The 22,682-nt window shown below is 38.3% G+C and overlaps 2 protein-coding genes across 3 annotated transcripts in view; one reads left to right on the top strand and one right to left on the bottom strand.

Annotated features, from left to right (window-relative positions):
- The window catches only part of LOC117422508 (adhesion G-protein coupled receptor D2), a 120,047-nt gene extending 110,419 nt beyond the window's left edge, over positions 1-9,628 (top strand). Inside the window, exons 25-26 of the mRNA XM_058987378.1 lie at positions 5,120-5,150; positions 7,623-9,628. Of these exons, the coding sequence (XP_058843361.1) occupies positions 5,120-5,150; positions 7,623-7,630 (39 nt within the window). The 3' untranslated portion in view covers positions 7,631-9,628. The remainder of the gene's footprint in view (positions 1-5,119; positions 5,151-7,622) is intronic.
- A 2,594-nt stretch (positions 9,629-12,222) lies between these two features.
- Positions 12,223-22,682, bottom strand: part of LOC117422607 (nuclear receptor subfamily 5 group A member 2-like) — a 71,388-nt gene continuing 60,928 nt past the window's right edge. For both annotated transcript variants that reach the window (XM_058987156.1, XM_058987155.1), the window contains exon 7: positions 12,223-18,206. In XM_058987156.1, the coding sequence (XP_058843139.1) occupies positions 17,959-18,206 (248 nt within the window). In that variant the 3' untranslated portion in view covers positions 12,223-17,958. The remainder of the gene's footprint in view (positions 18,207-22,682) is intronic.

Here is a 22,682-nt window from a genome sequence, read left to right as displayed (position 1 = left end):
AAATCGTTTGTCTCTGTAACACTAGCAGGCTGATTTTCATTTCACAAATAGCATGTTGGTGATGCATCTGGCCGATTGTACATACTGTAGTACTTGAGTGTCTCAGTGAGTCACGAGGGAGATGCAAGAAAGAAACCAGAACCCGATGAACAGAATGCTCTTCTCTTCTTGAAGGGGTTGTGACCCCACTTTAACCCTAAACTTTCCAAGAGGTAAGAATAATATATAGTGAAGACCACAAAATAGCATCTCTGCTGTGATCAAGTCCAGGATTCAACTTGCATTATATTCCCCCAGTTTAGAATGGATATTTCTTAGCAGCTTTCATCTTGGTAAGAGGTAAGGCTCTTGTATTGCCACAGTACTATACTATATTAAAGAGCGAGTAGCTTCACATGTCCTTGTAATCGCTTTTTTACATTCCTGTGACAGGGTAGCGTCACAGTACAGTAACAAACAAAAACACATTAACAAAAAAAACACCACAAGGGTCAAAACGAAAGCTCTACACAAAACACTTACGAACATAAACAGGACAGCAACACAGCGACATGCACCTTCACCAACCCCGACATTAACTCACTAGCACCCGTGATTTCCCGTCTTATACACCTGTGTCTGGAGCCTCATTGACCATTACTCATTCAGTTATGGCCCCAGCCATATTCCCACGTGTTTGCTACACACACGCACACGCTCTCTCTCTTATGCTGGCCCGGCCACAATTCCCCTTACTATCTCATGGTGTTTGCTTCAATCATTCCGAGTGGTTCTGGGTTCTGTTGCTCCAGTATTGAGTTCTTATCATTGTTCTCTAAACCTGCCTTTACATGGCTTTGAGCTTGTCTGGAGAATCCTAAGCAATTAATTAATAAAATAAAAATCCCAAAGTATATCTTAAATGGGACAATATTGAGATTCTGTTTCTGAATGTCACTCTCCTTGGTGGCTGTCAGTAGTCGCCCTCTAGTGGATAGATATGGAACTGCCTGTTTCAGCCTGATTAGAAGTCATTGGTGATCAGAATTGCTTCTTTTAATTACAATCAGAGGAATACCACCTTAATTCAGGTTGCTGAATTCAGTAATACCAAACATGTGAAATTACATTACTGTATTAGCCACAGGTGGCATATGTTACTAAATACAGGTAAATGGCACAATGTCAATATTTATTTGGCTTTCTAGCAATATTTGTGTCTGGACATTAAGCTCAAATACTAACACACAGCTGGTTTCACAGACCGTGGTTATGATCTTGGGTTACCTTACTTGAAGTAAAGTAGTCCAAGGTTAGTGTGAGTCTGGATCTGTCTATTGTCTTCTGTGACCCATAGAAATGTTCCTTATATCAGGGTATTCACTATAATAGGGTTTGGAAATTTGCTGCATCAGAGTAATGAAGAAACACCCAATTTGAATTGAACATCAATATATACTACTTTTATGAAGATTTCTTCACATTGATCAACATTTAAAAGGTATGTTTAAAAGAACCATGAAGAAATGAAAAAGGAAAGAATGTACACTTACTGTACATGCTGAATACAGTTGTTACATGTCCTTTCTCTTGAAAAACTGTTCAGCGTAGATTGCTTAATATTTTTCATGTTCATGTCAATGCACTGGTTACAGTTTGTGTGCAGACGGTGGGCAGGCAGCAATTGCATGAGTCATGCGTGATTCGTACTACAATAGGTTAGCTTTGAATTAGCCAGATCTTTGAATCAGTCAACCACGGGTTGTTCTTCACTGAGAGAAGAACACATTTTCACACTGGAGAAAGCGAAATATTTATTATGAAAACAGAAATATCTTTAGTATGTTTTGATGTAGAAAAGAATCTGGTTATGAAATATTCTCGTTCTTTTTCATTTTGTGTAATTTAAAGAGGTATTCACTCAAGTTGAGAAAACAAACAACTGGAGTTTAGTTTTCAGTGCATCAGGACCCAGCCTGACCCCACATAGTTATGTGTACTGGAAGTTAAAGACAAAGAATAGAGCGTTGCATGTCCCTGCGTGCTGCTACAACTGTTTAAATAACATTCCTGTCAAAGAGGTAACGCAGCAGTAACGATCCATGGTGTGGTATGGAACACAAAAGCCAGAGCACTTGTTATGTATTTTTTTTTTTTTTTAAATTGCTCTTCCTGCAGTGATGTGCAAACTGTTTATATGCTGCCCCCTTTTCTTAGCATGGATTTGTTTTTAACACTTGATTCAACATTTACCTAACATATACATCTGAAAAACATTATCGTTAAGCAATTAAATCTGCAAAAACGAGTTTTCACCCAAAAAAATTTTGCCAGCTAAATCTGAAACTAACATGCAAATTAGCCCCTGCCTAATGACGTGTTTGATTTGGCGTTGTCTGCTGCAGAGCTGCCCTTACACTCTGAGTGCCAATCCCTCCGCATCCCTGCCTCCTCTGCATACAGTGCAATTTTTTCACACATTTCAAAACTTTTAAGAATGTGTTTGTTAACATTTATGTTTTTAGCTAAATCTGTATTTTTTTAAAAAAAATTAAATGTAGGAAAAAATACACGGTTTACATTAAATCCATGAAAAACACTGTTAAAATTTTGGTGCTTTTCTTTACACTTCACACCTCATACATGGAAGCTGCATTTCAGCTCTGTTCACTGCAGTTTCACTGACACTCGCCACTTCACACAGAGTGATAATCAGCGGCTCATTTTAAAAGGTAAGAAGTTAGACTGACAGGGGCAGCAGTGTGGAGTAGTGGTTAGGGCTCTGGACTCTTGACCGGAGGGTTGTGAGTTCAATCCCAGGTGGGGGGGACACAGCTGCTGTACCCTTGAGCAAGGTACTTTACCTAAATTGCTCCAGTAAAAACCCAACTGTATAAATGGGTAATTGTATGTAAAAAATAATGTAATTGTATGTAAAAATAATGTGATATCTTGTAACAATTGTAAGTCGCCCTGGATAAGGTGTCTGCTAAGAAATAAATAATAATTTATGTTCTTATTAAAAGTGTTCTATCCTTTACAAAAAAAAAAAAAATTGGATTTTACAGAACTGCCCCGTCCACATTTGTGCTTGCCTTACTGATTCGCCGTGCCCTCGGCAGGGGGCCACGCCCCTCACTTTGCGCACCACTGACCCCAATGCACTAGAGCGGCCATTTTGAAAAGCGCTTGGAAACCGACTTTAAAGTTGTAGGTGTAAAAAGTTGTCAGGATGTTAACAATGAAAAGAGAAATGAACAGGTACGTGTGACGGGGTATGCCCCCCCCCCCCTGTGTATTATGATTTAAAAGTAATGGTTTGTGTTTGTTTAAAAACTATGTTTTAGCATTATTGTTTTGCAGCTTGGGTGGTGTTAAATTACCCGTCCATTTAAACTCATGTGGAATGTGGCCATCTCCAAATTGATTAAGTGATTACTATTAACCAGGGGCACTCAATCTGCTACACGATGCTCCCTTGCTATAGGCTGTCGATTATAACGTGCCTCGGATATAACGCTCCTACAACATGTCCCCCAATTCCCTATACCAGTGATTCATGCAATATTTCTACAGCAAATACAGTACAATACAGGTGTTTTATAACTATATAAATATTAGGCCTATTACATGGTTATCTTTCCTAATATATTTACTTTTTTTTTGCTGTGAGAGGAGCTGCAGCTTTCTCTGTGAGACGAGACGCTTCAGCCCCGCTCCGGCAGCCGAACCTGTGGAGAGCCCATCCCCTTTTCGGTTTTCCCCTAGCCCGACCCGCTCTCCTTCTCGCACTTGGTTTGCTTGTCTGTCACTTCGAACTGAACTCCCGACCGCTGTTTAGCCAGGCTATTTATAGTTTAGAACTGCTTATTAAAATGATGCACGAGTGAGAATATATATATATATATATATATATATATATATATATATATATATATATATATATATATATATATAGCTCTGGAAAAAATTAAGAGACCACTGCAAAATTATCAGTTTCTCTGGTTTTACTATTTATAGGTATGTGTTTGGGTAAAATAAACATTTTTGTTTTATTCTATAAACTACTGACAACATTTCTCCCAAATTCCAAATAAAAATATTGTCATTTAGAGCATTTATTTGCAGAAAATGACAACTGGTCAAAATAACAAAAAAGATGCAGTGTTGTCAGACCTCGAATAATGCAAAGAAAATAAGTTCATATTCATTTTTAAACAACACAATACTAATGTTTTAACTTAGGAAGAGTTCAGAAATCAATATTTGGTGGAATAACCCTGATTTTCAAGCACAGCTTTCATGCGTCTTGGCATGCTCTCCACCAGTCTTTCACATTGATGTTGGATGACCTTATGCCACTCCTGGCGCTTAAAATTCAAGCAGCTCGGCTTTGTTTGATGGCTTGTGACCATCCATCTTCCTCTTGATCACATTCCAGAGGTTTTCAATGGGGTTCAGGTCTGGAGATTGGGCTGGCCATGACAGGGTCTTGATCTGGTGGTCCTCCATCCACACCTTGATTGACCTGGCTGTGTGGCATGGAGCATTGTCCTGCTGGAAAAACCAATCCTCAGAGTTGGGGAACATTCTCAGAGCAGAAGGACGCAAGTTTTCTTTCAGGACAACCTTGTACTTGGCTTGATTCATGCTTTCTTCACAAAGACAAATCTGCCCGATTCCAGCCTTGTTGAAGCACCCCCAGATCATCACTGATCCTCCACCACATTTCACAGTGGGTGCGAGACACTGTGGCTTGTAGGCCTCTCCAGGTCTCTGTCTAACCATTAGACAACCAGGTGTTGGGCAAAGCTGAAAATTGGACTCATCTGGGGGTGCTTCAGCAAGGCTGGAATCGGGCAGATTTGTCTTTGTGAAGGATGTATGAATCAAGCCAAGCACAAGGTTGTCCTGGAAGAAAACTTGCTTATCGAGAGGGAGTTATTTTATTTTGTATTTTAGTCAGATGTGTGTGCTATGTGTACCGCGGCGCCCCCCACCCCCTCCCCCGTTTATAACGCTCTTCGGTATAACGCTCATATTGTGTGTCCCCCGAGACCCGCGGTACAGTGAGGGGCTCTGTACATTCCTGTTTCTACTTACTAGTATGTGACTTACCTGTTTTTTGTTTGTTTTCTAGACCGTTCAGCTGACAGCCTTCAAACCATCAGGTATGATTATATCATCAAATGAGAAAAATACAAAAAGGGTCAAATAGCCTGAACATCTTCAAAAGTAGACTGTCGCCTAAGATGTACAATACCCTTGATTAAGTATGATTTGTGTTTAAGGCAAAGTAGAGGAAATCTATGGATTTAGATGCATTTCTTCTTTATGAAGAGAATTCACCTTTGAATGCAAAGTTGGAGTATTCAATTCAATTGCGGCTTACTTAAATACATTGTTCTTAGTTTTTTATTTTATTTTAGGAAGCCTTGTTGGATAATTATTATTGCCAACATGAGGCATTATAATGAAGTATTTAATTCTATACCTTTAACAGCCTTTATTTCACATCCACTGGGGGCAGTGTTGCACTCTGGTGCACCAGCTGACCTGGAGATCCCTGTAAGTTGGGTTGTGTTTTCTTCACTGTAAAAAGTTTTAGTTCCTGGAATTTCAGGGTCTAAAAACAGCAAGATGTTTCACAATTAAACATCTATGTATTAAAACAGAAAAAAATGCATTGTCACATTCAAAATTGATCATTTTCTCTATAGTTATTAATAATAACTACAGAGAAAATTATCGATTTTGAATGTGACAATGCAATTTTTATAAAACAAATGTTCCTAAATATTGATACTAATCAAAAAGCGAATTTAACCCAAAAGCATGCATTGGTTCAGATGCCAGTGATGAGTCAGACCCATTCCAAGCTGCTCTTAACATCCTTCTCAGTACAATGTTTTTAGGACAATGCACCTTTAAAAAGAGGGCATGATAATAGAAATATCATTAGCACTCAGGAGTAATATGGTGTCACAATATGCTCCACATCTCTAAAATGTCTGCATACCCACAAAGCTTTTGTTTTAAAACCAAACGGACAGAAAGAGAAAGTAATGTGTTTAATCCTAAATTGACTTGACCTTCGCTATAACAATATGTCTTCTCAGGGTCGGGTGCTCATTAAGATACAGCCTCAGTAATGCTGTTCTGTTCAGAAGTATGTGCACTATAGTGACAATTAATACATTTATGTAGGCTGCAATGGCAGGTAGCCATTGACTGGGGTAATCAGAACCTACTGTCAATAACTGCGGTATAAAACAAAACAAGAATACAAAAACATTTCTTTTTTTTGTGCCAGCAGCCATCTGTTGTAACAGGAATAGTCTTCAAAAAAGTCTGCATTTATCAGACGATCCAAAATCTAGTCATTCATATTGTTTTCTTTTATATTTATTCTGGCCAAATTTCCCATTAAGAATCAATACTTTTATAAATTGATAGAGAACTGAAAGTTTATAGTGTTTGGAAAAGGGGGTTCTTTTTGTTTGATTCATAATCCATGGCTTATTATGATATGCAATTAGTACCTTTGGTATTCAGATATTTGCAAATGAATTGCATTAAAGTGCCACTTACCATGAAATGTTCAGTACACAGCGTTCCTGAACGGACTGAAAAGCTTTATTTTCTTTGCAAAAAGGCTCACTCAGACATATCTCAGATCATCCTCTAAGCACCTGTGCCCTGTTTACAACCAGCCTTCCCATTACAAAAGCAGCAAAGGGATTTTTTATTATTATTTGAAAGTTATACACTGGTAACTGTATTTTGAAAATATTGTGTGCATGGTGGAAGTGGTTGCCAGGAATGTTAGATTCAACAATCCAAAAATGTATAAAGTTAGACATTTCTTAACTCACAGAAATGTGTTGGGAAGAAAAAAATTCATGTACGCTTAAAGCAAATGAAGCAATAAATAAAAAGTTCACCATTGGAACCCAGTACTGCAGAACCACCTAACACTTGGTGAGCAACATTAGTTTTCTTAGTAAAACACCACAGTATGTTTGTGCATTATACAGTCATTTTTTCACATTCTTTTTGTTAAGATTATAGTGCTGTGTTTTTTTAATATGTTTTACCTTTGGGCTTTACAATGCTTACTTATGCTTTAACAAGCATTCACTATGCTTAGTTTATTACACTTTGCCATTTACTGTGATACACGTTTGTAAGGCCTGTACATCATTTCTTCTTCTTCTTAGTCGTAGTACTGTAGTCGTCGTAACAGTACATGTTTACATCTATGTAAACTGCAGGAGTTTTAAAGGCCTGTATTTATAGTTGTGGGTGCGTGCCACCTGTAAATATCACAAGAGGAAGAGACCATTTCAATTCTAGAAATTGCTGGAACAATAAAAAATATACAAATTTAATATGAATGTGAGAAACCAGAGAAATTCATCATTTAATTATAAAAAATAAAATACAGTACACTCTACTTTTTAAGTTCCAAAAAACCAAGAAGGAATTCCAACCTTATATGTACAGTTGTGTTATTATTATTATTATTATTATTATTATTATTATTATTACTCCTTCATTGCTTCTAATGTTCTTCTGTTAAAAACTAAAAATAATAAATTGTTTTAATATATTTAAAGTACTGTATTTTGTATTTATTTTAGGCTGCTGAGGCTTGCATAATAATGTAGAAGAAAAACCGCTGTGAAAGAACCTCCTTGGAGCTCCTGAGCGCAGTGCAGTACAGCCTGGAACACAGCGCAAGCACGCACATGCTTTATTATACCGTGGGTCACTGTTTCCATGATGAGTGTCTGTCTGGTTTGTTTTCAGTATCAGTACAATGCCTTCAAAAGTTAAATTCAACTGCACAAAATAACAATACTGCTGCTACCTTGCTGTTGGTTTTGAATAGAAACAGCTTCAGTAGTGGATTGCCTATTTGGGAACACAATGTATTACAGGGCACATGTTATAGAAATAAATACCAAAGCGATAATTCACTGACGACAGAATTATGCCGTGATGAATCAACATGGATTCAAAAGCAAGTATTTTAGTTTGTTTTCCTTTCCCTTGCCTTTTTTGATATTTGCAGTCATTCGATGTTCCTGTTGCAATACCTTTTTTAACTCTTTGATGTGATCTGTGTTAGGGTGGGAAGTTAAGAAGCTGCTCCTCTTCTAGTTGCAATATACAGCACAGACCAGATCAGTGTCTTCATAGTAAGAAGAGCCAATGCCATCTAGTGAACTCATTAGTATTGCCAGAAATATGAAAGAAAATGCATTCGTTTCACTAGATGGACAGATGATATTATATATTTGAGTGATTGCAATAGGAAGCACTCAACATGATTGCAAACATCATAAAAAGTACATTTGAAAAAATCTCTGATCTGGTTTGAGCCACCGCTAAGCTGCTCAAAATGTGCAAAAAAATGTATTTTATTATGTCACCCCACCCATCACATATTATCTTATTTAGAACACAAGAACACAGATTGGACAGAGTGAGCATAATAAGTGTTGTTTTTAAACGTTAGAATTGTGCTGCGTCTTCTAAGCGCGGGATATATCTGCATGTGCTGGGCTTGTGGTCCATTACAGTGAATGGTTCATTTCATATGTGTGAATAACAATACAGAGTCATTGAGAGGGGATAGAAGATGTACAATAATTACCCAATGTATTGTGTACATTGGTATCCAAATGATTACTCAAACTACACCACACAGCATAAACATTTCTGCAATCTTGAAAACCGCCTGCAAAAAGAAGAGGCTACCTGGGATTACAGTATACAGGAAACAATAAAACAAAACTTCTGCAACCCTCAGAATAGTGGAAAATGGTTCCTTTAAGGCATGCATGGTTCAGTATAGTGCAGAGCAGGCCGGTCTTCGCTGGGGACTCCGAAGGGAGCGTCTCATTGGCCCAGGCACTCCCGTGAGTTAGGCAGGTAAAACCAGGGACTGTTTCTCCTCATTGCTCTTCAGCGAGCCCTGCTGTCCAGGCACCTGGTGAGCTCAGAGCGGACACCTGCAGGGCTGGCCTTTGTCCTCCAGAGGTCAGTAGCTCGCTGAAATCCGCTCTCGAGTTCCTGGGTGAAAAAGGAAGCTGGCTTGTTTGTGGGATCGGAGGACGCCCACTGAATCTTTGGGTCTCCTAGTCATGTGGGGTGTTGCTGCAGTGAGGAGAAAAGCGATTGGGCATTCCAAATTGGGAGAAAATCAAGGATAAATTATAATTGGACACACTAAATGAAAAAAAAAAGATAGTGTAAATTCAATGACAATGCTTGTCATGAATGTATGAAGTTTCTGAGCACAATTTTGACAGGTCCCCTTATCATTGTCTAGTTGGTCTTTGCATTTCCAATACAAATGGACATTATTGACAGTAAATTATTGCATCACTATTTTGCTTCTGCTGTTTTGACTGTGATTAGTCAACTCCACTTGCATGTGAACCAATTATTCAGATATGTATTCAAACTAGTCCTATTGAGAACATTGAAATGCCCATATTTAGGATTCTTTAGCTATGTAAGTGATGTCTTTAAGATAGCAAGAGGTATGACTGCTGGTGTTCTATCATTGTAGAAATCCCATCCCTACGACATGCACATGTAAAACCTCAGGGGATTAATGAGAGCTGTTCCCATGTGGGGGCTAGTTTATTCATGTACTACTGCCTGTATGATCGTTACACTATTGGCACAATACGATAGTATTCAGCATTCACAATCCTTTTGTATGTGTTTAGCCTGTGACAAAATGTAAACTTATTGTTTTCATCATATGTGACGCTATTTTATTATGAAGAAAATACATTTTCTTGAAAAGGGAGAGAGGAGTTTTGAAATAAATGTTTGTGTATTTACTGCGTCTCATACGTGTCTGTATCTGTGAGAATATACAATACAAGTCTTATAGGAATAAGATAAGGAGAATATTCTGCAATTTCACAAATAATTATATGTACTAAATCTTGTTTTAGACAAATGTTTCGGCTTTATTGATGTCTTATCTGTAGAGGGTGGCCCATAAATCTGGCAATATCATACAATATGCCAATGTTAAATCTGATAAACCTGATGGCCACATCATGTTAATATGCACGACAAGTGATCTGAATTTGTCTCATGAGTGTCAAAGGGGATTTTGTTAGACTATGACAAAGCTACATGTAGCCTTTCCCTTTAAATGATATAAGCATTCCAGAAGATGTATTCAGAATATTATTTTTTAGAGTGCCCAATTTGTTTCTCCACGATTTGCAGCACAATTTCGATTATTCAGTTATGTTGACTCCCTGCAGAAATTCCCCACCCTGATGGTCAGTGGGAATCCTCTGATTCCACGACCAAGCGAGTTCCCTCTTTACACCCAGGATCTCGAGAGAGGATGACGGCGAGCTACTCACCTCTGGATGACAAAGGCCAGCCCTGGAGGTGTCTGCTTTTGAGCTCTGTGGGCACCTGTGCAGCACGGTCTGCTGTAGCGTGATGAGGAGAAACAGTTTTGCCACCCTCACCCCTGGGAGTGCCAGAGCCAAAGCAACTCTCCCTCTGGAATCCCCAGCGAAGACTGGCAGCTACACAGCCAGGATGCGATCCTGTGCTTTCCTGACTGCATGAATCACCTGGCACATCACGTGCCTGTGCTTTTACCAGGTGAGCACCTTGCTCACAATATTATTTCAAATTACTAAAGCATTCCGAATACTTGTGGCAGCAGCCACATAAAGTGATGCCGGAAGTGTATCACCTGCTCCTTCTTAATGGAATGGCAGACAGCCTGGCCAAGCAATCATTTCCTTTCTAATTTTCACAGCTCCATCTCCAATACTTTCCTGTATGCTCAGTTTGCATAATTAGAGCTTTAGCGCATTTTAGAATGGTTTGTGGTACCTATTCTTTTTTTTACGTATCTATTGATAGAATTCTTTTCTTAGCTGTCCCTTATATTAACTGCTTTAACGTAAAGGTGGGGGAGCCATTTTGAAGTTCGGCAGTCCTTAGTGAGGTCTGTTTGTTTTATTATCTCTTTATAAAGTCAGCACTCACATATCCGACCATATAACATTTTTAATTCAGTGACGGTTTAACGAGTGCGATGCATATCTGATTATTTCATTTTGGCTCGTTCCAACCCTTGTCCGTTTTTCAGGGAACACAAAAAAGATACAATGTCAAAAATACATAGCTGAAAGGACTGTGTTTTAAAATAAGTAAGCTCCCATTTAGATAGTTTGTTTTGTTGGTACAGAACTATATTTTTAACAGAAGTATTTTTAATTCAGAATGATTGCTGACGTGTATCTGAGTGCCGTATATCCAAGAGCTGACTGTATTTATGTTCCTTTCAATTACGATAGTTTAAAAAAAAAGGATATTGTTGGCTAGAGATCTCTTCTGGATTCAGACGTGCTAACTTCATCCGCTCGTCCTGCAAAATTTTAGTTTTTTCATTGCTGTGGTTGACCATTTTGGATTTTCTACAAACTACAAAGAAACCTGCACATTCCTGTGACTGGAGCGGTCTCAGTGAGCTTGAACTCATTAACTTTTCTTTACTACTGGGATTACAGGTTTTGAATGACCAGTCTTGTTTTTTGGATATCATTTTTTTGCTTTTGGGGAATGTTTCTTTTTTGAGAACTGCTGCTTCATGTTTTTTTCACTTTGGGGATTTGTTTAAATGCGAGAGACTTTTTCAAGAAGTATGGTGTAGAAATGTGCTGCAAACAGCAGGGTTTCTAGACTGTGCTTGTGTTTTTTTTAGTTCAGTCACCAACTTTATATGTGAATTCTACCGAGTTATACTGCATTTCTGTTTGTTTTTGTTTGTGCAGGCCTTATTTCTGTATTGTTGCTATCCATTTATCGTTTCATGTGTTGCCCCCACAGTTCATTTTACAGTGTGGTTACCTAATACTACTCTTCAATGCCTTTTTTCTTGTTTTTGTTTTCCTTTTTTTTTATCTATTCCATTTTCATACATTTACAACTTTTAATTGTTTTCTGGTAATAAAATATGTATTTGTTTTTAAGGCAATAAACTGGTTTTACTTCGTTAACTCTGTTTTGACTCTTCTAAATGTCTTATTTCGTGTAGCTCAGCTCAGATTTTATTCTTTATTGCATTGGAGAGTCATAACCTACATTTTAGTTTCGCTTGATGTTAAAAACTAAATCGCTATACTTTTGCCATAAAAAAATGTAGTATAGATGCCAGGTACATAATAATGAGAACTGGAGTTTCATTAGAGGTGCATTTATTGGTTGCAAACTATTACAATAAAATAATGCATGAACAAATAATGTTGTCAAACAAAAATAAAATAAGCAGATAAACAGCAATATAGATGTAAAGAAGGCACTGACATGAAATACATCTCTTTGCAAAATAATCATATATTACTATGCAGCACATAATAAAGTTGTGTGTCGAACATGTTCACAAACAGAACTCTTTGATTTAGAGACAGAAGCTGCCATGTATAGAATAGCCAGGAAAAGAAGAGTCATGCATGTTTACTGCACAACCTTTCCTAAAAGTTGCTTTATTCTTTACAGAAATGCATAGTAGACTTCTACCACTGTTACATGAAGATACATCAAACATATTAAAAGGAGTGTGATTTGCATTGTACTGATATAATTGCAATATGAATACAGTATAATGTTCTATAGGATGCACCACAGATCAAGGTATCTGCCCAAAATGTGGGAATTAACTCGGGTTCGACAAGGGTAAATAAAAGAAGGCAGACTCAGATTGTCAATAATAATAACTCATATTCAGAACCATATTCAAGAGTCACTTGAATTAGTTTAATGAACTAGAAAAATATGTTTCTCCTAAGCCCCTTTCACAATGGCACTCCTACCCGGGTCCAAACAGTCATGTCTGCGTGAAGGTTTCACTTCTGCAAGGAACATTTCTGTTTATTCTGTTTAGCCATATTCTTGTTGATTGAGACACAGCATGAGCCAGATTGCAGCAGGGATGTAGAAACCTTTGCTCTAATCAACATTTGGGCCGACGGTTCAATCCAGAGAAGCTTGGATGGAAGCGTCAGTAACAAGCTGCTTCCGGGGCACTGATGCGCGCATTGCTGACTTGCATCTGTCACCCAGGTCAACCCTGCTTTATCAAAAGCAGTACGTAATTGCATAACTGACTCGCATGACACCAGGTCTTGACCCGAGTAGTTTCTGACCCAGGTAGAGCATGCCAGTGTGAAAGGGGCTCTAGTTGATCAAAGTAAAAATGTGTTCATTGTAAAAAACAGTTGTCTGAAAGTTGTCTTGTGTTTCATAGCCTTCACATTCAACTGACATGAATGCACAGATTGCTAAACAAAACAGGACAAAAAAGTATCTTTCTAGACCTTTAGAAACTGTTTAGAAAACATTAAGATATACACTCAACATTGTTACATACAAACTAGAAATGTACCCCAGGAAACTCTCTCTGGTTAGTTCCCAAAAAAGAGAAGGCTATGGCCCAGATATCTGAAGCGATGCGCAATCCCCTCGCAAAATTTGTGCCTCACAAAAATGAGTGCTTTTGCACAAAAATTGATATTTTCCAACATGGCATAAAACAGTTGCGCTAAGTTGGAAAATAGCAGTTTTTTGCTCAATTCGCGAATCTGTTTGTGCCTCACAAAACCACCTGTGCATTAATTAGCAATATAGCAGAAATGCACAAGAGCTACGCGTGAATGCGCAGAATTGGAATACCACAAGACAATGAGCTGTTAACAATACCCTGCCAAGCAGCTATCATAGGTGTACAGTACATACCAATATTCCTCAGACGAGTCTACACTCAAATGTAACCTGCACATGGAATGCAGAATCAAAGCTCAACACACATCGGTAGCATTGGCACCCCCGAAGTTGCATGCCCACCCCCACAAATATATAAATCAGCTACTAAATGGAGAAATTAAACAATGGACCACATGATAGTGTAGGCTATGCAACATATAAATAAAATAAAAATATATTGTAGCGACTTGCTAACTGGATAAGTGTCAACATGGTGTAAGGAGACAGGCAAAATATATCTGTAGCATCAAACTCCACTCTTTATTTTACAGAAACGCGCCTGTCAGCCGGTGTTCTGAGTAGCTCCGACCCGTGCTCCTTACACCTACATAAACATATTTACAGAAGTGTGGACTGTAAAACAAAACCACAATGTTGAAAACAGTACTCTATTCGGAAGCCCCGAAGACGGGAATCTCAGTATGGAGCAGACCTAGAACACTGCCTGTGGATGCAGCCTGCACATGTGTACCCCTTACTCATACTCCTGCTGAAAGCCCCTTCCAACTGCCCCCCACTCACCACGCACCCTGCTCCTTCCAAGTATGCTTCTGATGTCAATGAGAAATAAATAACAATACTTAAAAAAGAAAAGAAAAGTCAGCTGTGTCCTTATACCCGAGTGTGGAATTACCGGGTGAGTGGTGAAAAGGAAAGGGAGCCTCTGGAGAATACAACTACAGGGATATTTTACGGACTGAACCTTGGGCACTGCGGCCCTTTGCCAATGTTGCTGAGGATAGGGCACTTAGCTAAACGCATGTAATGGAAACATTCTGCGCGTTGCAAGCCTGTCACGCTTATCGCAAAACTTAGCCATTTTCATTCAAATTTGGCCTTCGGTACAATTCAAATAATACAGTACGCTATGCATACCTTATATTTGTGCACAGCGCAAAACAGATTGTGGCTCACAAAAAGAAGTTTCAAATGGCACATTCGCTCATAACAGCCATTTGCGACGCACATAACCCTCTGCGTGGTGCGCAAACCTTTCAAATATCTGGGTCTATATGTATGTGTAGCAGGGATAAAAACAGCAAATGTGTCCCCTTTTAAGGAGAATTCAGTACAATCTTCCTAAATCGGCAGGCCCTTTCCAGGATTCAAAGAGACTTTTATCCCATTCAATTTGACTGCATTGGTAATGCAATCTGAGTTTTTGTAATTTTGGAATTAAATTATAATCCAAATGAATTAGTTTGTAACAAACACTAACAGTGATACCCGAATGAACCAGTTACCAGAGAGGCCGAACCTTTATGGCAACTTACAGTATTCAAGGTTACTTCAGCCAAGGTTAAGTTATTCTGTATTCAAAATCCATTATTTTACAATATTAAAATAATGCTATAGATCATAAAATGCATTCATTAAACATTCATACAAGTAACTGATTTCCCCGGCATGCATTTTGAGTGTCAAAATAATCCATTATGAATCAATTTGGAATGCAACCAAAATAATTCTCAATGAATGCTTTTTGAATCTGGTATCAGGTATAGCTGCTTTGTAAAGTAGTAAAATTAGGAAGAATATTTCTGCTTTTTAATATTATTTTATAGGAAGAAGACAATGTTTTGCATGCTTGCTTTATATGTCCTCACTCAATAGGAATGTCATTTGCTGTGTCATGTATCTTCTGGTCTCTGCAGTCTTAACTATGCTCCCTCCTCCATAAAGGACTACTGCCAGAGACAGCTTCCTGTGCCTATGTTCTTTAATTCTCAGCATCGTCCAATAACAATTCACTTTACCAGTCAACACATGCACTTTTGGTTTCCAGATGATGGGGAACGATCGTGTTCAGTTATTGTAACTACACACAGCTGTATATCATGAATATCCTGTTTTACATACTGTGCATTAAGGTCATGGTGACCTTCTTATTATGGTAGGAACTGTACTTTTAAAGCCTGCATCTTGGGAACAGAGCTCTCAAATATGTTACACGGTGGCCTGCTTTTTCATATTACAACTATACACTGAAAGGGTATATCGGTAACCACTCTCCTGAATTTGGGAAATATGTTAAACCAGGAAGGCAAATATAAAGTTTCTAAATTTAAGACAGGTGGCTAATGCATAACACAACTGGTTTGCTTTAAAAATAATAATAATAATAATAATAATAATAATAATAATAATAATAATAATAATAATAATAATAATAATAATTGATATTATGTATTCTAGAGCAGAAGATTATAAATATTACCATGTGGTGCTGTTTAAATGTAAACTTCTCAAACCATTTTTAAAGACCCTTTTAAAAGCATTTAAAGATCACTCAGTTCCTTCTCATGACCTTAAAGGCATACTTTATACAACATACATGTTCATAATATGTAATATGTTACCTTTTCAATATCATAGTACGTATGTTCAGAAGTGAAGTAAAATGACCACTAGAGTTGTACAACTGTACGTTTTGCCCACTTTGCAGCTTGTGTTAGTTAATGGAACACCTCTACACAAAACCAGACAGAATTACAACTCTATACACCCCTAGATGTGATCTAACCAACTCATTTTAAGGAGTCTTGTCAGAAGCAGACCAAATAGAAACAACAAGAGATTTATAGAGAACACACACTATAGGATCCTAAACAGGCAGAATTTCTAACAAGACTTTGACAAGCTTAAGACTAAATTGCTGAGAACCTAGAATCAAAAGCTGGACAATGAGGATAGTCCAGGGGTTCGTTTCTATATAGCAGTACAATTTCAGGCTAGTGCGAAGTCAGGAGCACTATATACGATAGAAGTAGCCTTTTTATATAATGTTGCTCATGCTACCTGGCGTATTTTGCTGACACCAATTTACCTGCCTGTGACAGAGAGCGAATGAATCCTAGTCAACAATCTCCCTCCATCCCTGTGAGGGTGCTTATAACAGGAACAGTGTGCCCCGGACTGGATGGTTTGGCAGTTTATTCCAGGGTCAGTTGGAAGTCGGCCATACAGAATGGGGGCGGAGTCACAATGCCAGAAGGTGGTAGGCGATGTGTCAGTCATGGAATGGAGGATACATGATTGCATTCGCTAAACGAAGGAGGCGTGACTGAGGGTATATCAGGGGATGTGGCCAAGCAGTCTGTTCCTTGGTTATGGCTACAAAAGGACCCGTAAAGGATTACTGTGTTGTAAAAAGAAACCAGAGTTTTTGTGTTTTGTTTTGTCTCTCTATTAAACTGTCATGTTTGTCATTTATAGAAGGCTAAACTCCGGGAGCTGTGCTACCAGCTCTGCTAGTAGAATGTTTTCTTTCTGTTGCTGTTTAGTTTGTGTCTCCCTCCTAACACAACCCACAATTTCCCTTAATAATTCAACTCATTAGATTTTGTTTTTTAGATGTGTCGCATGTCCTCTAACATATTTAAGAATTATTTAGTTAAATATTAAATGAGACTTCTTGAATAACTCTGTATTAGTAACACAATGCAGTGTTTATGGTGCAGTTCCAAACGTGTACATTACATGGGAATATATACAATTACATATACAGCATAAATTAGATAGAAAATGGGGTGTTAGGCCACTTAAACCTATATTTTCTGTCTTGCATATGACTAATGATTATGAAAATGTGATTTCCAAGACCATTCAAAATGCATTCCTTGTGTTGCGTGGTTCATGTATTTTCAGACATGGGGGTACACCTATCGTATTTGAATTTACGATCTCGCAATATAGAAACGAGCCCCATGTCTTTGCTCTAAACATACTGGCAGGTTTTTAGCTGAACCAATTAGTTCATCACCAGTAGCTTCAATTGACATGGTTTTTACCATGTGTATAACTTGTGGAACTTTCATGTTGAAAAGAATGAAGGCATAAAATAACTACTTTTGGCACATTCCCATAGGTGGGAATTAGACATATAATAAAATATAGATTAAAAAAAAAAACATGAAGAACCATTTTTACAGTAATATATATGAATAAACATTTGAGACACTTTATTAAATAAACTATAGCAAACAATCTTAAATAAAATCTGGAGCTAATTAATGATTCAATTTCACCTATGAAGCCTGAAAATGGCATTCCACAGGGGTTGCAGCGTGTCTTGCAGGCCCTTCCTCCACCACGTTTCCTTTCTTTATTAGCGACAGTTCTCCTGGCTCAAGTGCCCCACTCTGCTTCCGGGCCTCAGGCCCGTTTGGCGTGGAGCATCTCTATGAGCAGGTTGTTGCAGGGCACCTCCCCGCTCAGGTGCTTGTAGTACAGGTACTCTTCAGCCTGAGTGCTGAGAGAGCGGATCTCTGGGAACCGTAGCAACAGCTGCCCAAACTTGTCCATGAACTGTGGGTAGTTGTACATGGTGTATTCCAGGAGGGCAGCGTTGACTTGCTCCTGGACACTTTCTACCAAGTGGTGGTTTTCCAAAAGCTTCACGTCTGCAAAAGAGAGAGAGAATCAGGTTAAAATAACTGGGGGAAAAACATGGTGGGGTTTATTTTAATGATCTATACAGTGGCTGATTTTAATAACGCCACTAAAGAATTTACAAACCTGATTTTTCACTGCATTTATAGTTTATGTAGTAATGTTAACAAGGGTGAAAAACCCACCTAAATTAATAGAGTTTCAGAGTGTCTGCATTTACATTCATGTGGGGGTAAATAGACTCTTTATATTGTGGATTGGAACATTGACTGATAGGACTTTTAAAAATGTCTTTCAGAACTAATGTTTGTGTCCCATTATTGCATCTCCCTTAGTCTGAACAAGCCCAAATACGAATATCAGATGCAATGAAAAAAGCTGTAAATACAGCAATACACCCACCCCTCAATTTATACTGTGATTCAGTTAGAATGCGGCCCTGGAGTCGGCTCCCCTTTTCAAAGTCTTTAAAATGCAACCAATAGAAACTAACTGCGCATGACTCTGAATATGAATTACTCCATCCAACTATTGTTGAACATTTTTCTGCCTGGAGCGTCAAGTGAAGAAATGGAAAGTTTACTGGTTGTGTACATATACGTGTGCAGAACAGAAACATTGACATGAAAAAACCGTGTCTGTAGAAGAAAAGCTGAAATCTCCTGAGCGACTGAAAAGTGGAGCTCAACAAGTGGATGCTGCTCATAATTTGAAAGCTGGCGAGTCATGATGCGCTTCTGTGAACATAAAGTGAATAAAAACAAGCAGAAAAAAGGAACGGACTGCTTTCCACAGTTGAACTGACTGTAGGCACTTTTTTTTAACTTTTGCAATACAGTAAGTTATGACTGGTACAATATGTTATTTATGAATTAGGACTGTCAAGCAATTAAAAAAATGTATCACAATCAATCTCGCTATTCAATTTTGTAATCTTAGTTAATCTTGGTTGTAATTGCATATTTAATTGATACATTACTTGATCCATCTTATTCATTTGTTTTATTTCTTCTGCTATTATTATTATTATTATTATTATTATTATTATTATTATTATTATTATTATTATTATTATATTATTTTAAAGTTCTTCTTATCACCTATAAGGCCTTACATGGTTTTAGGACCTTCCAATCTTCAAGCTCTGCTGACCCCATATGTCCCGGGTCGTTCCCTGAGATTGGAAAATGCTAATCTTCTGACTAAAATTTGTTTGAATTCTGATTAAAATTCATTTGAACTCTGTCGGAGCCAGGGCATTTAGTTACAATGCCTCTCGTCTTTGGAACTTACTCCCGATTCATATCAGGAATGCCAGCACAATTGAATCTTTTAAATCCTGTTTGAAAATGTGTTTGTTTGGGTCTATTTATTTGTATCTGGATTATATATTAGGCACAGGCTTTTTAATATTTCTTTTGCCTGCACTAACTGGTTATTGGGCAAACTAATCAATAACACTGAATGGGCATGAATGCAATTCAAGCCCATTAAGTCAAGGAGCATCTCTATAATTAAAGTAGTGGATAAGGGTTGAAGAGCATAGAGAGCAGCGCTTTACTGGGCAAACTTAAACTCTGGTACTTTCAGTTTAGTCTACTGCCGAGACTTCTGTGGCCACTCACTGTGTATGTTCCTTGACAACAGTAGAGAAGCTGGAAGCATTAATCAGTTCATACATCAGGAAATGGTTAGGAGTCCCACACTGCCTCAGCAGAGTGGGACTGTATGGTAAAGGGATACTGCAGCTGCCAGTCTCAGCTCTAACCGAGGAGTTTAAGTGCGCCAAGGTTGGATTGGAAATTACTATTGTGTATTGTGTGAGAGAGGCAGCACCTGTGTTGAAAACTGGAAGAAAGTGGGTGGCAAAGGAAGCTGTGGAAGATGCAAAGGCTGCCCTTCGAATTGGTGATATCATGGGGCAAGTTCAGCATGGAAGAGGAGGTCTTGGTCTCAGTTCAGCTCCTCCTACATGGCACAAGGCAGCTCCAGCTCAACAGAGGAGCCTGGTAGTCAACGAGATGCAAAAGCAGGAGGAGAAGATGAGGTGTGTAAAGGAAGTTTCCCAGGCCAAGTAGGAAGAATGGACATCGCCAGCTACATTAAGACACATTTTGACAGGATGTAAGGTGGATCTTAGCCAAGGATGGTTTACTTGGCGTCATGACTTAGCATTAAAAGACAAGCGCAGCGGTGCAATACAAAAAGGAATACACCCTCTGCTGCCGTAATTAAAGAATGCCGTGTCAGGACAACAATAAAATAAAAAAAGCTTAAAAAACAAAAGTTTGTTATCTCTTATTGTAACACAGTCCCCAAGGGTTGCAAGCTACACACGTTTTATTTTCCACAGCCCTTTCCTGATGCAATCCTTCACCAAGTAACACCTGATCGGTGTTGTCAAGGATACACTGCTCAGCATCCCGATCGGTTTAAAACAATTCATTTGTAGCACCGTCCTTAAATGACCTTTATAAGGTAGCACACCCTCCTGTGTTACCTTTTATAGAAAAACTCATATACTCTCGTGTCAGGTCAGCTATTTTGTTGGCTGTAGGTCACGCTCCTGCTTCAGTCGTTCCATGTGGCTTTTAAATCAAAACACAAACGGCACGTTCTTCACAGTATCAACACTGCGGGCTTTGAAATAAACATAGTCTTTAAAACACCCCACACTCCTGGTTTATAATCCACACGTTTTAAACCACAGTCCATATACACCACACGTTAATGTGCCAGGTGTTATTAAAAGCTTTTGGTTTAGGCTGAAGCCTATATTCGCTGTACAGCCTGTTTTGGATAGCTATTAAAATAAACCAAAACAGCACCTTGTTTTTTTTTTGTTTTTTTTTACTGTACTGGCTCAGGAAACACGCCGTTATCATGCAGCTTCTTTAAAGTTGATAATGCTGGTCGCCATTAGCTAACACACTCGCAGTTAGGAACAGGGACGTCATTACAACACGCCACCACTACACTCTTGTGGTGCACACGTCCTGGGGCGGAGTGCACCAAGAAGTGGTAAGACTTATTCAGGTCGTAAAGGGGTCGTAACTGTACCTCTGCTAGAGGGTAGGTGTAAGGCTGGCAAATAACATAGGGGATAGAGGCAGAAAGTTACTTTTAAAAGCCAATCAGCTTTGAATATTGTAAAATAACATTTAGTTTAACAAAAGCCAAAGATGGGTGGAATAGTACATTGGTTTGATGATTTACAGCAGGGGTTTTCAACCGGGGGTACGCGTACCGACTCAGAAATGCACAAATAAAAATGAAAGGAAGAGAAAATAATGATCTTGAATTTTTTTAACGGTATTATATATTCTCTAAACCACGATGTATTCTTATTTAATGTTTGTCTAGCTGCTCAAAGTTAACCACTAATGAAAAAAAAACAAAACAAAGAATCTATCGCGTCCACATTTTCCACCTGTACGCATGCGCGTTTTCGATCGTGTGGATTTACACTCTGATATACAGGTGAAGCAGGCGTCTGGCGATTGTGCCTGGAGAGCGCCCTGTGCTGCTCGTGATCTTTGCTGTTTTCATCTTGTCGTATCAGTGAAGCACAGTGTTTCTGCATTGTAATAGAAGTATAAATGCTCCGGTAAACATAAATAGTCATCACAATACTCATATTTTGACGTCTTCTGTTTATTGCCGCGGCTGCATTTTATTAACAGTAGCCTAACAGCGGCTGGTTGAATATGTGTTCGGTGTTTGATACATTTCTTACTTGCAATAGAAAAACGAAGGAAAACACAAAAGTCAGAAAATGCAACACGACAAAGATATACAGAGTCCCTTTGGATCATTTTTAGTTAGTAATTATAGTTTTATCTTGAGGTTAATGTTTTTGATACTGTAAACATTTTAAACGGCATACAGTTATGCTAAGGTGGGAAGTAAATAATAACGTGAAACATTTACAGTGCAGACTATTTTGTATTATTTGTAATGACTTTTCCCAATAGAAAGCGAATATGAGTCTTTCCAACGATTCCTAACTACTGTCTTTTAATTCTGTGCATCCAAAGACATGTAATTAAGTTTTAAGAATGGAGCCTACTGTTGGTTTTCTGTCTCAGCAATTTGTCAGTCCCAGACTGTTGTGTAAAATTATACATTAAATAAACGAGAGAAAAAAGAAATGTGTTTATCAGATTATTCTGCCTTTTATTGCAACTGTGGTACCATTCACTGAGTGAAAATTGTAAAGGGTACTAGTTGAAACCTCCCGACAGAAAGGGTACAGTTTCAAAAAAAGGTTTAAAACCCCTGATTTACAGTACCGCTGTGCACGCGTTGAGAAAGAATCATACGGGACAGATTTAATCCATTGGATATGTTTGATCTTGAGCTCTGTCAGCACTATCGATTACCAAGATACCTCCTTCGTCTTATAGATGAAATACTGGACGACCTTCAATATATGAACTAAAGGAATGCTGCCTTCTTCTGGGCTGACTAAATATTACTGTTGTGTT

This window comes from Acipenser ruthenus, chromosome 15, assembly GCF_902713425.1.
Source record: "Acipenser ruthenus chromosome 15, fAciRut3.2 maternal haplotype, whole genome shotgun sequence".
In the NCBI taxonomy this organism is placed as follows: Eukaryota; Metazoa; Chordata; class Actinopteri; order Acipenseriformes; family Acipenseridae; genus Acipenser; species Acipenser ruthenus.
The sequence above is the reverse complement of the archived record's forward strand: the minus strand, read 5'-3'. Positions and strand labels throughout refer to the sequence as shown.